The 15,944-nt window shown below is 37.9% G+C and overlaps 3 protein-coding genes across 3 annotated transcripts; 2 read left to right on the forward strand and 1 right to left on the reverse strand.

Annotated features, from left to right (window-relative positions):
- The first annotated feature begins 4,519 nt into the window (after positions 1-4,519).
- On the forward strand, positions 4,520-7,523 carry NCU10058 (phosphoglucomutase 2). The gene is made up of 5 exons (XM_958611.3): positions 4,520-4,867; positions 5,028-5,125; positions 5,223-5,426; positions 5,485-6,501; positions 6,572-7,523. The coding sequence occupies exons 1-5, from the start codon at positions 4,815-4,817 to the stop codon at positions 6,862-6,864; spliced, it is 1,665 nt and encodes a 554-aa protein (XP_963704.1). The 5' UTR covers positions 4,520-4,814; the 3' UTR covers positions 6,865-7,523.
- On the reverse strand, positions 6,853-7,852 carry NCU16377 (oligoribonuclease). Its single transcript, XM_011395068.1, has 2 exons — positions 7,629-7,852; positions 6,853-7,550 (listed from the first exon to the last, which is right to left on the reverse strand). Exons 1-2 carry the CDS (start codon positions 7,704-7,706, stop codon positions 7,032-7,034), a joined length of 597 nt encoding a protein of 198 aa, XP_011393370.1. The 5' UTR covers positions 7,707-7,852; the 3' UTR covers positions 6,853-7,031.
- Positions 7,853-8,242: 390 nt separating this feature from the next.
- Positions 8,243-9,920, forward strand: NCU10059 (streptomycin biosynthesis protein StrI; the record flags this gene model as incomplete). The annotated part of the gene is made up of 2 exons (XM_958612.3): positions 8,243-9,830; positions 9,892-9,920. The coding sequence occupies 2 exons, from the start codon at positions 8,243-8,245 to the stop codon at positions 9,918-9,920; spliced, it is 1,617 nt and encodes a 538-aa protein (XP_963705.3).
- Between the last annotated feature and the right edge of the window lie 6,024 nt (positions 9,921-15,944).

A 15,944-nucleotide genomic window follows, 5' to 3' on the forward strand; every position in this document is an offset into this window, starting at 1 on the left:
TTTACTGAATTCAAGAACTGAATTACCTTCTTCAACCGAATCTTCTTTTTAAGGGTATTTCCCTCTTATTATACCATTTCTATTAATACTGCTAAATCTTCCTCTAATACCTAAATATTTACTACTCCCTCCTTTAATTCTTCTTCTTCTTCTAATTCCTTGATACTTAATACCTTTTCCTCCTCTTTATTAAATAATAAACTTAATTAAATACATAAATCCTCTTCATTGAATAATATTTTATTCCATTTTATTAATTTACGCTACTCCTTTAACTTACTAATATATTCTTTCAATTTTATAACCAATTTGCTAAAAATAGTACCCACCGCCCCGGCCGCTACTCTTTCTTAGAAGGATTAAATTACTATAATTATCCGAATATTAATTTTAACTATGAAAGTATTTAAATAAATAGCAGCCGTAATAACAGTATATTTGGTATTCCGGGTAGATTTTATAGTAATATTTATTGAAACGACCGATTCGTAGTTAATTAGGGACAATTCAGCGAATAACAATAATCATAAAGCTGTTAAACTACCTTAATCTATATAAAAGACTTTGAAACTCTCCTTTAGAGTTTCTAATCTTTTAAATACTATAACCGAAATTGGGGCTGAGGATAAGGAAATATTTAGAATTATAATTAGAAGTACTATAGTAGTAAAAATGGGGGCTAGCGGCGTTTTACCAATAGGGTAATTAAGTGTAAAGTAAGCAGTATTTTTAAAATTGAATTAATATCTAAAATAGAACAAAGGGATTTAAGGAAATTTATGGAATTATATAGCCCTTAGCCGCTAATTGCTCGAAATTCCAAGTTAAAACTATTATATAATAGAGGGACTATTGAAATAGAGTTTCACTATTTAAGTAACCCTCTTCTAATTAAGAAGAGTACTATTCCTAAATAGTAGAAGGTTATTATTAGTAAGTAGTAGAATTTTTAGAATATACACAAGGTATATAATAGCCTTTACCTTCGTTAAGTATATAAGTATTATAGTCTTCTAATATTATATACCGGGAATATTAGGTAATTATAATAACCTTAATAGGGGCTTTAATAAATTTACGATAGTTACTGTTATTACTATTACTATTAAGGGTTTAAGGTACCGGAGAAACTAGTATAGCGGGAGCTAAAGTAGACGTAATAGTAGGAATTAGCGTAAGTATTAGAATAATAGTAATAGTAGGTATAAAAATAGTAGCGGCCGGCGTAGAGATAAGTATAAATATAATAACGGGCGTAAGTATAAGTATAAGAACTGGCGCGGGCGCGGGCGCGGGTACGAGTATAGGAATAATTATAACCGGGCGGCGATAAATTAGAGTAGTAGGCCGGAGCCCGAAAGGATTTTAATTAGAATTAGTAATATAATTAGAAGTTAGTAATAAGTACTTAAAGGTATTTTAAAGTTGGATTAAAAATATACATACAATATAATTATAATTATTTATTAAAAGAGTAAGAAGGAGAGTATAAATTGTAGAAGAGTAGAATAAGGGTAATATAAATATTAATACTAGTACGCAATTACTGTTAGAGGGAGAAGGGGGGGCTAATATTATAGGACTAGCGCCCGTTAAGGTATCTAGCTCTAAATGGCTAAATTTGAGTGCTAAGACGGTAGCTTGTATTGAGATTGCTTTAACTAACTCGGACCGCGGTACTACAGCTTCCAGAGCCCGGTCTTTTGGAGTATTCTCTAGCTGCTTTAGGTTATAAGGTAGGTACTAGAACGTACGGCTATTTAAACTCTAGTATTTTAGAGACCCAGAGGGTAGCGTTTTATCCTTTCTTTCTTCGTAGAACCTTAATATACACATATAAGGCTAGCACCTGCGTATCGCTCTGCTGTTCCGTTATATACACTACCCTAAGTTCCCTATTTGTACCTTTAAATATTAGAAGTATATAAACTTATATAAAGTGATATTTATTGGAATTTTAATTTATTACAATTAAATTCCTTCTAAACTATTTCCTTTTATAAGTATCCTAATAGGAGTAACTTGCCTTACTAAACAGCGTTTTATTGGAATTACTCTTTTATTCCCATTAAATTCTATTACAAAAACTACGTCTTTCATAATCAAACTTATATTTCCACTATACCTCCCCTCCTTACTCTCTTTTTAACAACTATTACTATAATTACCCTTCCACGAATAACGGCCCTATCCGTCTACATTAAATATCACTCTAAGTATAATATTATTAAATTTATAAATGAAAGCCTTTTATAAATCCGGAATTACCTCTATAATATTGATATATACCTTTAAGAGTATTTTTATACCTCTCTTTTATCTATTATTAGCTATATTAATAGTAATTTTGAAAATACTCAAATTAAATATATATTCGCCTTTTAAAGTAAATCTGAGTATAATACTACCTATAATACGTTTATATTTAGTAACCTTTATACTTTCTTAGAAACCAAGTAAAATAGTAATACTTAAATTATTAAATAGTCTACTTTTAATAAATTTGAATATATATAATCGGACGCCTCCGAAATAATTTGTAATTTCTATAATTGCTATTATAGTAAAAGATTCAACCTTTCTTACAATTATAAGCGTATAATTAAAAGAGTTAAAATAACTTAGTATAGTAAATGTTATAATAATCTCTCATCTATCATCTTTGTTATTGGATTATTATCCTCTTTCTTTTCTTCCACTTGCTTTCTTATCCTATTCCTATTTTTCTATTCTCTTAATCTATTATCTTATTAAACTAATTCTTCCTGCTCCGTCTTTTGTCCATGTCTATTGTTTAGATCCATTCAATCTAGCGAAGTTATCCCTAGTTTGTGTGCCCTACTGTCACAGCACGTAGACTGGGCAAGTAGCTAGCACTATTAATTTAACGAATATAATAAATAATTAACTATAGGGAGTAAAAGAGAAGAAGAAAAGTGGTGGCTCTGGCTAGCACAGTTAAATATAGGAAGGAAGTAGGTCCAATGAAAGAATGTATCTAATTAGACTATACGGGTGGATGCGATAAGGATGTATCTAGCTAGAAGGTGTAGATAAAAGTATAGACTGCGGGAGCAGTCTTGGCAGTCTTAGCACAGCCATGACACCTACTAGAAAATTTGGAAAAAAGAAATTACTTCAGAAAAACAATACACATGCTCCTAAGAACCTTTCCCAAATCAGTAATAGTAGTTAAAACTAGGAAAGTATATATAAATCAATTTAACAAATATATTATGAGTGTCTAATAATAGATTATAAGATTATACTATAATTTCATTTTTTGGATTGTAGAGTAATACTAATTAAACTGGGACTTAAAATTAGGTAGTAGAATATAGTTTCTACTTAAGATACAATTCTTCTAGGCGGAGCCAAAGTTTAGGGGACACAGAGAGACGCAATTAGAAATTATTTAGTATATATAAAAAAAATATAAAAGAAGATTAAATTAAAGTTGAACTTAATAAGTAATTACTAAAAAGGGTAGTAGTAAGAATAGCTACTAAGCTATAAGGCTTGAATAGTTATCTAAATTAATTGTTGAGTTTGCCGTCTTTTATTAATAAATATTAGGAGAATAAAAGAAAAAAGGGAAAAAAGAAAAAAAGGTGGAAAAAAAAAACCTCCAAAGCAAAATTTTGTGCTGTTTTTTTAATTATTTTTTTTCTTTTCTGGAATTTTCAACCCTGACCCTAACCCTAACCCCTGCTTTAAATCTTTAATATTAAAGGTTTAGTTAGAAACTTAGTCATTTCTGGGACTTGGCTACTTGCAACGGTCGCATTGCATTTATAATTAAAATTCTTATTTTTAAATTCTTTTCTATTTTTCTTTACAACCACTGCGTATACTACTATACATTTGGTACTAAATTAACCACCTTTCCCTCCTTATTATTATAGCACTAGGTGCATTTTAACCTACTTGATAGTCGAGGATACATATCCATCGTAATACAAAAAATAGCTTTTTTTGCTCTACTATTTAAACTATGTCCTGCTTCGCACTAAGTTTTTCTAGTTAAGACTGCCAAGCACATACTAAGATGGGTAATTTTCTACATTCTAGCCTATTATAGATAGATATGCCCCGCCTTCCTCGCTTGTAGCATTAGTTAGGCCCATAGACTATGACCTTTAGTATAGATCTTTTATATTATCTTTCGGGCCTATAACAATGGCTGAACAAGCTCTTAAAGTAATTTGGTAATAAATTATCGTTAGGGAGGAAAACTCTATTTATTTATTAATTTAAGCAAAAGCCTATAATAATATTATTTTATAAGTACATTACTATAACTACTTTCAAATTATTATTTTATATACCACTCTACACTTTTAGTAAGTACTACCTTAGTGAATAGATTATTACTAAGTAGTCCAGCTGCTAGAAAATAACCACTTTATTACTCAGACAACTTCTACACCGCTAGTTAATCCAGGCCCTCAGTCGATCTATCCAGCTTAACTTATGCTATCCTTCTTTCCTCTTCCAGCTCCTACCTTACCTTCCCCTCCTCTCTTCCCCACACCCCCTTTGCCAACGCTGCCCCACCTGTGCCCACCTTGCTAGCCTACCAATTAACTGGAGTACCACCGACCTTTGACAGCGGACCCTCCCCTCTCGGGCCTCTTTAATTGAGCTACCCACGCCGCTCAGGAGAGGTTGGGTTTCAATCATCTTTCTATTCTCCTACGGTCAACTTCTGTAAAGCTCTCGCCGTTACTTATCCTACTTCTGATTCTTCATTCTTTTCACTTATCCAGCCAGCCATCCTCTAACACCTACCTGACTCACACAAGCGCGCAACCATGGAGGTCCAGACTGTCGAGTTCAAGCCATTCACCGACCAGAAGCCGGGCACGTACGTCACCACCTTCGCTCATCCTCCCAATTCTCCAGACACCCTCCTCCTTTCTGGCATGTCAAAGCTATATCTGCAAGCACCGATTGAGCTTTGGCCAGCTTTGAACGTATATCGAACAGCAAGACTAACAATAGCCGTTTTGGGACCGCCTTCACAGCTCCGGACTTCGTAAAAAAGTGACCGTATTCCAACAGCCACACTATAGCGAGGCCTTCATCACGAGCATCTTGCTCTCCATCCCTGAAGGCGCCGAAGGTAGGAGAATACACAAGCCAATACCAAAATCTTGATACACCAAGCTTTAATTGCAAGTGGGCTTTGGGAGCTGACCGGTTGATACAATCAATAATAGGTGCCTTCCTCGTCATCGGCGGGGATGGCCGATTTTGGAACCCTGAGGTGATCCAGCTGATTGCCAAGATTGGTGCCGCGTATGGCGTCAAGAAGCTCCTGATCGGCCAGGATGGCATCTTGTCGACCCCTGCCGCCAGCCATGTCATCCGCAAGCGCAAGGCGACAGGTGGCATCCTTCTGACCGCTAGCCACAACCCCGGAGGTGAGGAACAGCAGCCCCCCTAGCTGTCACGGCTCACCCGGTGTTAACAATGGCTTAGGTCCCAAGAACGACTTCGGCATCAAGTACAACCTCGCCAACGGTGGCCCGGCGCCCGAGTCGGTCACCAACAAGATCTACGAAGTCTCCAAGACCCTGACCTCGTACAAGATTGCGAGCATTCCCAACATTGACATTTCAACCATTGGTACCAAGACGTACGGTGACCTCGAGGTCGAGGTGGTCGATAGCACCGCAGACTATGTCGAGATGCTCAAGGATATCTTCGACTTCGACCTGATCAAGAAGTTTTTTGCCACTCATCCTGATTTCAAGGTCTTGTTCGACGGTCTTTCGGGCGTGACCGGACCGTACGGCAAGGCCATCTTCCAGCAGGAGCTCGGTCTTGGCTCCGAGTCGACACAGAACTGCGAGCCTTCCCCTGACTTCAACGGTGGCCACCCTGACCCCAACCTTACTTACGCACACAGCTTGGTTGAGACTGTGGAGAAAAACAACATTCCGTTTGGCGCCGCCTCTGACGGTGACGGAGATCGCAACATGATCTACGGTGCTGGCGCTTTTGTGTCGCCCGGTGACAGTTTGGCTATTATCGCTCACCATGCCCAGCTTATTCCCTACTTTAAGAAGAATGGTGTGTACGGCCTGGCACGCAGTATGCCTACTTCGGGAGCAGTGGATTTGGTTGCCAAGAAGCAAGGCCTGAACTGCTATGAGGTTCCCACTGGCTGGAAGTTTTTCTGCGCCTTGTTCGATGCCAATAAGCTCTCTATCTGCGGCGAAGAGTCGTTTGGAACAGGCAGCAACCACATCAGAGAGAAGGATGGTCTCTGGGCCATTGTGGCTTGGTTGAATATCATTGCGGGATTGGGTGTCGCCAACCCCGGAGTAGCGCCCAGCATCAAACAGATCCAAAAGGATTTCTGGGCTGAGTACGGACGAACCTTCTTCACCCGCTACGATTACGAGGATGTGGATTCAGAAGGTGCCAACAAAGTTGTTGGTATCCTCAGGGATTTGGTGGCGGATCCAAACTTTGTAGGAAGCAAGGTTGGAGGTGAGTCTTGTGACGATTGCCCTTACCAAGCGGTCTTACAGATGCTAACCGGAGATCCGTTTTTGTCTAGATCGTACTGTCACGGAAGCTGGAGACTTTTCGTACACCGATTTGGACGGCTCAGTCTCTTCCAACCAAGGTCTGTATGCCCGCTTTTCCTCGGGCAGCAGGATCGTTGTTCGCCTGTCCGGCACCGGTTCTTCCGGCGCCACCATCCGCTTGTACATCGAGCAGCACAGCACGGATCCCGCCACATATGATATGGATGCCCAGGACTTCCTGGCGCCTGAAATCAAGATGGCAACCGAGCTCTTGAAGTTCAAGGAATTCGTTGGTCGTGACGAGCCGGACGTGAAGACATGAGTTTGGCGTTCATGTAGGCCTATGGAACCAACTACGGCTGGGGTGGCTAGTTCTCCGTGGAGATTAGGACAGTGCAGACAAAATAATGTAATTCATCTTCCAACCGATCGAATCCAAATCGTACGTATGGTGGCCATGTCGCTCCTGTCCTAGCATGAAGATACGATCTAGTCCTTCTGAAAAATAGCAGATCGATAGTACCTAGCCTCTGCGATGCTCTCCAGAATGTCCTCCTTCGCCGTATGAAGTCCCTGCTTGGTAGGGGCTCCTGAGGCGATATGAGGGCACCAACGACGAGCAGCTTCTTTTAGACTACTTACGTCCAAGATGCGGTAGTGCAAATGATCGACGACCCTGTCATAGGGCTCCTTGCGAAGAAAGGCGCGGTCGGCATGTACGCTGTTTCCGGCTAAGAGGGCCACGCGCTTGTTTGGGACATACTTCTGTATATAGGCCAGCAGCCCGTCTGCTGCCTGTTCCGGCGTGACGGTAGAGGCCAAGACGGCGGCCATGAGACCACTATTGCCGTGGACTTGTGTACACCATTCATCCATGGCATCCATGCGCGCCTTCGTCTGGTGAATGACGGTGCCCCAGCCGGTAGGATCTAAGAGGTTGAGTTGCTCGTCGGTAATGAAGCAATAGATCTCAATGATAGCATCTTGGTCCGGGTCAAGGCCGGTCATCTACTTAAACACTGCGTGTGAGCGAGGTGAGACATTGGTGATGAGAAATGCGATCAATAAGGGGCTGGCACTAAGCACCTCACAGTCGATCCATACCAGGGCACCTTGGCTCTGCTGCTGCGCCGCCACATGCGCGGCTTTCGGTGTCGAAACCATATTCAAATGATATTAAAAAAAAGAAGCGGTGTCAAGCCAAAATGGAGTCGTTGCAAGACCTGGAGGGTGTACGTAGGTGACCTCGCCAGCAACCGTTGACTTAGACCGTTGATTTTGGTGGTATGGTTGATAAGGTGTTGTTTCGATCCGGCCCAATCAGGGGGGGGATATCCGGCTCTGTCCAATTAAAGATCTTTATTGCAGCAGCAGTGGACACATGGTCACCCCGAGCCGGGCACCAGCCGGGAGGTGGATGAGCGACCGAGACTACTCCGCCTGCATATTATCGTCTGGCTTGTATAGTCGGGTACTACTAAAGTATAGACGGAGGTACGCATACGTGTAAGCGGTGTGAGGAGGTCCCGGTTGTTGTAGCAGTCACGCCCCCTTCTCTTTCTTCCAGTCAGAGCCCTTTCCCCCACCCACGTCAAGGTTTTTTTTTTTCCCTTTCTTGATTTTTTATTTTTTTTATTTTTTACTTTTTCCGTTCACTGCAAACAGCACTCGAAACTCAAAGCTATCACCACACGAATAAGATGGTACCCAACCCGCCTCGTATACTTGTTGTCGGCGCCGGCTCTCGCGGTCGAGCTTATGCTCGAGCCATTCAATCCTCGACTGACGGTATCGTCACTGCAGTAGCGGAGCCTAACAAGTATAAGAGAAGGCAGTTCGGCCAAAGCTACATTTGGGGATCACACGCTCTTCCGTCCGAAGGCGTCCAGTTCGATGATTGGCGTGACTTCATTGCATACGAGAAGGGCCGGCGAGCTCGAATTGTGGCAGGCGAGACAGATGTCCCGCCGGGCGTCGATGCGGCCTTTGTGTGTGTTCTAGATGAGATGCACAGGGAGGTCATTCTCGCCCTTACCATGCTCGGAGGCTTGCACATAATGTGCGAGAAACCACTGGCCACAACTCTGCGGGACTGCATCGACATATACGAGGCACTACGCACCAACACGAACGCTAAAGGGGAGCAGATGATCTTTTCTATAGGCCATGTCCTTCGATACAGCCCCCATAACATGCTGCTCCGAAAGCTACTCCTCGAAGACCGTGTTATTGGCGATGTGCTGTCCGTTGTGCATACTGAGCCCGTCGGTTGGTGGCATTTCACCCACAGCTACGTCCGTGGTAATTGGCGTCGAGAGAGTACCTCGGCGCCCAGCCTGCTGACGAAAAGCTGTCATGATATCGACGTTTTGTTGTGGCTTCTCTGCTCGCCCGCCTCTTACAATGCCCAGCATGGCGAAACCCCCCATTTACCATCTACCATCAGCAGTACGGGCTCGCTGCAGTATTTCAAAAGGAGCCGAAAGCCGGCCGCCGCAGGGACGGCTACCAACTGCCTATCCTGCCCTATCGAGTCGTCCTGCAAATATTCGGCGAAGCGTATATACGTTACTCAGGAAGAGTTTGGATTGGACTCGTTCAATACCGACTGGCCTGTCAATGTCGTGATTCCCGATATCGAAAGTTACTCGGACATGAATGTGGCAAGGGAGACACTGCTTCGCGAACTGGCCAAGGATTACGGCACTAACACACCCGCTTTGCAAATCGAACAGAGCAACTGGTTTGGCCGATGTGTTTACGAGAGTGACAACGATGTGTGCGACGAACAGATTGTCACCATCACTTGGGATGATGACCCTGTTTCGAGTCTTCCGAGTTTCCCCCACGGATTGGGTCAAGAAAATCTCTTAGTTTCGAGCCCCTCGCGTGGTCGTGGCTCGAAGACGGCAACTTTCCACATGGTTGCTCAAACGAACAAGATCTGTCAGAGATATACGAATCTGTACGGCGTCGACGGGGAGATCTTTGCCGACTCGTCCACTATTACGATCCATGACTTTCGCACCGGGGAAACAACCACCCATTGCCCTCGGAACGAGGACCGCGGTCATGGAGGTGGGGACCTAGGACTGACGCGCCAGTTCGTTCGAGCTGTTGACAAAGTCAAAAACCATGGCTGGACTACCAACAGAGCGCAAACGGAACTGGTTGGTTGTACTCTAGAAGAAGTGATGCGCAGCCATGCTATGGTCTTCTGTGCCGAAGAGGCAAGGAAGAACAAAAAGGTGGTCGATTGGGGCGAGTGGTGGGCAAAGCATGTGGAAGGTAAGTTAAAGCGTGATACAAGCTAGGTCCTTGTTTAAATGGTGTGATGGTGTACTGCTAGCCGGGGGCACTCTTCCTTTTGGCGATTAAGTGTGTGTAAACGTGTCCGTCCTGTTGAGATACAGGAGAGCGGACGAGGACAATTTATCTATAACCAGGAGAAGATAAGTTGCAGACTTAGAGCTGAATTTTGCTACATCTCACAAGCGTCCTGTCATTACTTGATATTATGTCAGTGTCCCAACGGGTAACCTTCCCTAATTTGATTGCAGCGAAATCTGGATGGGCTAGTTATTTCCCCCCTGCCTTGCCTTGCAGGGAACACCGGGTTTCTGAACATGGCCTCTTAAGCATGTTTTTCCACGGACAATCATTTGACAATAGCAAAAACAAAAGAGACTTATGACTAGAAACATAAGTTTTACCCAAAATTAGATATTTTACTTTGATTTTAACCTCAAAATCCACTTTCCTACCATCAATGCTAAGAAGAAAAGGACCAAAGCAATAAATTCCTCTTGAAATTTTGGTCATTAATAACAGTAGTCTCAGTCAGACCCACAACCCCCAAAACCACCCCACCCCACCCGTTTCTGCGGTAGCAGGTCTGAGCCAATTTTGAGCATTTCGGCCGTCAGCCGCTATAGGACCCAACTATATATTATTATATATTATAAATTCAAGGAAACTAATAAAAATCAATAAAAATTGCTCCTATATAGAACTGTTTATTCTGATTCTAATGGTGGTTTTAGTTTTCTTATACAATTAGAAATCGTCGAAATGCAAGGCTTTGAACTTTTAGACTTTTACCCCCTCAAGGCTGCATTACTTTAACGGGTGGTCCGAGCTTTATAAAGTAGTACCGTTAGAACCGCCTTCTCAAGGCCATCCTCCCCATATAAGTATTATATCAAATACATTAATATTGAAATTAGAAATACAAGAAATCTGAAAGTAGAAAAATAAAATACTACTCCCTCGAGGTTGCATTACCTTAACGGGTAGTCCGGGCGCTATAAAAGTAGTACCATTAGAACCGTCTCACTTAGGCCATCCTCAGCATATATTTTCCATAGCTATACAATTACTAATAAAGTTTAAAATAAGGAGTGTCCAAAATTCTAAAAGCAACTGCGGCTGACGAAGGTTTACCTTTGAGGTTGCATTACTATAATAGGTGGTCCGAGCTTTATAAAAGTAATATATTTAAAAAGAGCTTAAAAAGACCATCTTCCGGGTATATTACTTATAATTTTACTATTTTTGCTTAATTTATTATAAAGGGATATATAAAAAGTAAAAGCTCTAGTTTATATAGGATCCACAGTGCTTAACGGCTAAAATGTTCAAAATTAACACAGACCTCCTCTTACAAAGTTCGAGGAGACCCACATTTTATGTGGGGCGGGGGTACGGAGGCAGAGGGGGTCTGTTCAGAGACTATAATAACAGCACCTATTTAAACTTATAGTATTTATTAAGTTTCAAATTGTAAAATAGCTAAATATATTAGAGTTTCTCCTTATGTATAATACCTTTATTAAAATTTTCTATGATTAAATAAATATTTTATAATGTCTTTTCTTAATTTTTGAAGAAAATAGAAATTTTCACTTTGGTATTGTTAAATGATTATCCGTGGAAAAACATTGTATATTAGGACTTAAGAGGCTATGTTCAGAAACCCAGTATCCCCGGTAAGGTGGAGTTGCTTTTAAACCAGTCCAGCTCATCGTCCCTCAATTAGTAAACGGTTCACCACCCTGGGAATCGCATATTATAGTGTAGGCTTGTACCAACTATTATAGCACTGGCTGTTAGGATACTAGCTAGCATTGCACTAGACTATATACCTAGGCCTTGTTGCATTCACAGCCTAGGTCGGATTGGGCGGTTAGAACTAGTAAGGCGGCTAGGCCCGGTAGAATTTCCAGCGCCTATATAAAGCGCTCTTCGCTAGCCGGCCTTCGGCTACCCTTTTCTCTTTCCTTCTTTAATTTTACTAATTTATTTAAATTATCTTCTTTAGCCTAACCTTACCTATACCCAGAATCGTACTATTACATTTTAGTAAAGCTAACCTCTATAATAGGGATATTATAAAATATTCTACTTTATTCAAACAATTCCGTTATATATAAATTTTACGATATTAAAAGTCTTATATTTATATTCTAAATTCTACAAAAATAATTTTAATAACCTTATAACAAATATACGAACTATACTTTAAACTAAACCTACCTTATAACGATTACTCTACAATACCTCTTTTACTCTCTTATTAACCCTATTTTACGTACTACTATAGTATAATCCCCTGTAAATAAGGGCGGAGCGCCTAAATTACTTATTAAATATAATAATAAACCCCTCGCTAATAATAGTAATGATTATAAAGAATCTATTTACCTTTTAAATAAAAATAATAAGATTAATAATAATTCTATTAATAACTATAAAGATCTTCCTACACCTATAGCATTTCGTACAAAGAAAATACCTCTTACTATTATATTAGATAAATAAGCTTATTTATCTCCTAATCCCCGCCTTCAATAAATTAAATTCGTTAACAACACCGAAGCGATCTTTAATTGTAGGAAGGACCAACTCAACTATACCCGCCTGCGTTGTATATTTATCAAGGCTATAGGACTAGTAACTAAACTTTCGCCCCCGGACGAAGAAGCCCCTTGGGAGACTATTAATTAGGACCCTAAATACTACATTGAACTCAATTTCAATATTCCTCTCTTAAACCTCTATTCGATCTAAGACTTTAAATATATCTATATATATAACGTCTATCCTTATATTAAGGATTTCGAATATAAAGAAATTATAAATAATATTTAGAATAACATTATTATTAAAATTAATTAATTAGCCTAGACTTTCAATTACTAAAAAATAGGTTCTCTCTAGTTCGAACCGGTAACCAACGCTAGAAGAAAATTTGAATTCTATAAGTACTAGGGTAGTATAGATTTGGAATTATTTAAATAAACCTTCGAGAAGGACCTAATTAATATATAAATTGAAATTCGCTCCCGATTTATAATATTAGAAATTTACACTGCCCTAACCCTTAATCTCGGTCGTTTAGCTGGAAATATAAATATTAACTTAAATAATCTGAATTATTAGATTCCATTACTAGCGTAGAAGGGCGCTGAAGCGTAATTAATTTTCAAAATACAACGAATTACTAGTAGACCTATTTTATTTAAGACCCTATATATAAATAAAGAAGATTTCAATAAAATAGTAGACGAAGAAATTAAGTACGTACTTATTTTGAAAATTATTAATACTTTAAAGGAAGAGTACGAAGAGTATAAAGATGAAATTACAGCTTTAACCTAATAATTCAATAATGAGATTAATAACCTCATAAATAAAGGTCTTATTCCCTATGCTATAACTATAGCGCCTTATTGGCATGGGGTCCTTCTCCAGTTCTCTGGAGGGGAAAACCGTACGGCGTTAAGCGCCGCCGGATGAAAACCCCCAGCTTCATCTCGGCCGTGGATTAATAACCTTATAGATACTATTAATATAAGAGTAATTAATTTTGAAACTATATAGATTATACGTCTCAATTTTTTTATTAAATAGAAAGACGCCCTATTCAAATAAAAGGCTAATTAATTTAAGTAGAAGAAAAATCTAGAAATCAAAAAGGACAACCCTAAATTCGAATATTTAACTAAATAAACCCAATTAAAAGAAAATAATATTAAACTCTATAATTGGATTACTATCTACAATAACCAAATCTAGTATTTAATAAAAACTATTAAAGATTTAAAGAAATTTTAAATTAGTAAAATTACAATAAGAACAAGTAAGGTTCTTCTAATTCCCGAAGAACCTATTAATTTCATTTAGAGGAGTAAAGCTCCTAGGGATATACCCTTTATTCGCTCTTCTATTAAAGAAATCTACAATAACTATAGTATAACGCCTATAAAGGTTCTTATAAATAAATTCTTATTGAATACCCAAGTACAGTCGGTAGCCAGTAATTACGAATATTATATTCGCTTTACCTATTTCTACAATAAATTGAAGGAAGAAACTGGTAGTAGAAATATAAATAGAGGAGTTAATAGAGGAAGTAGCTCTTCTAATAGAGGTGACAACCCTTCTAATAATAATAATTAAAATAATAAGAGGGATTAGCTCAATTATATTCTACATTGTTTATCTAAATATAAGCATCCTAATTTCTATAAATATAAATAATAATTATCTTATTCCCTATACTATAATTATAGTGCCTTATTGGCATGAGGTCCTTCTCCAATTCTCTAGAGGGGAAAACTGTACGGTATTAAGCACCGCCGGATGAAAACCCCTAGCTCTATCTCGGTTGTAGTTCTCTACGCCGCTCCTACTTTATTTACAACTATAACGGTTCTCACCCACCGCTATAATAAATTAATCTCGTCTTTCCTACCGTTATATTATTCTAATACTAGAATAATAAAGATAATAGGAATAGGACTAAACTAAATATACTACCTCCTTTACTACCTTTCTATTTTATTCCCTACCGTTCCTTCCTTTACCTTCTCCCCGCTTCCCTATTCTATCTTCCTATTTATTACTCTACTTCTCTATTTCCTTATCCTATTTACAAATTCCTCCTCCCCGTTATTTACTCTTTTACTCTATAAATCTACCTCTATTTATAATAACGCAAAAACCCCCTTCCCTTATTTATATAATCCCTTATATAATACCCCTTCCCAATCTTCCTTCTCCTTTTTCCTTATTATAACCTCTAATAAAATAGTTTCCTCCAACTATTATTACCCTAGTCCGATTAATTTAACTTCTAATATAAAGGGTCCCTCCCTTAATATATTTCTAAACTTTACATCCCTTATAATTGTACTTCTAGAACCTACGTTCTTTATTTATACCCTTCGTAATTTCCTTAATAATTATCCTTCCCTAAACTAATATAATTTCCTTCTTCATTCTCTTTAACCTTTATATTAATTTAATTACTATTATTTATAAAATTCCTTACCTTTACTATACTTTAAATTTTACTTCCGTTCCGTATAGTAATAAACTTAATTCCCCTAATAATTTCTATAAAATTATTACTAAAAAAATTTACTTTATTTCGGTAATTAATAAATTTTTTATTTTCTATATTTCCTTTTCTTTATTATTATTTAACTTTTATTCTAACTAGTAGTACTTAGAATACTACCTACTCTTATACCTACAAAATATATATATTAAATATTCCTATTAGCCTTTATAACGCTTATAATATTATTTAAGTAATAATTATTACTATAGTATTAGGTAGTTAGAATAGGTTTAAATGTAACCTAAATACTTTTATTTATATTACTAATAATTTCATTTATTATATATATATATATTTAGAGTAGGACGAACTACCTACTAACTTCGAACGTTTTCTCTATACCGTTAATTATAGTATCGCCGACTTCTAGCAAAAGAATTACTATAAATTAATTATAAAGGATACTCGTTACAATTATATCCCTTCTCTTTTTAATAGTAATACTATAAATCTAATTCGGATTATATTTAATTCGAATAGTAGTATTATTATTCCTATGCGTATTATATTTAATAATAGTAATTTTATTATTCTTATTCGTATAATCTTAATTTTAATAATAGTAATTCCGTCCTTAGTAGCCCTATAATTATTAATACTCCTAACCGCCCCCTTATAAATAATAATTAGGTCTAATAGCGCTATAAGGTTATTACAAATTAAATTCGTATAATAGAACTATTTAAATAGCTTTTTAAATATAACTAATTGTTCGTTAAATAATATTTTCCGGTTCTTATTATAATTACAATTTAAATAGCTCCCGTAATTAATATAATTATTTTATTTCCGTTCCTATCTTTTTATTTTAATATTATTAATATTCTATATTCTTCTTAGGAATACTTTATAATCTCTTTACTCTATTCCCCCTCTAATTCGATTATTAAATAATATTCTTTTAACCTTCCTAACCTCAACGCCTATAATAAAATCCTTTTAATTTTAATTCTATTATTTAAGACTTTTTAAAATTCCTCTTTTATTAGTAGCTA

This window comes from Neurospora crassa, linkage group I, assembly GCF_000182925.2.
Source record: "Neurospora crassa OR74A linkage group I, whole genome shotgun sequence".
NCBI classification, from domain to species: Eukaryota; Fungi; Ascomycota; class Sordariomycetes; order Sordariales; family Sordariaceae; genus Neurospora; species Neurospora crassa.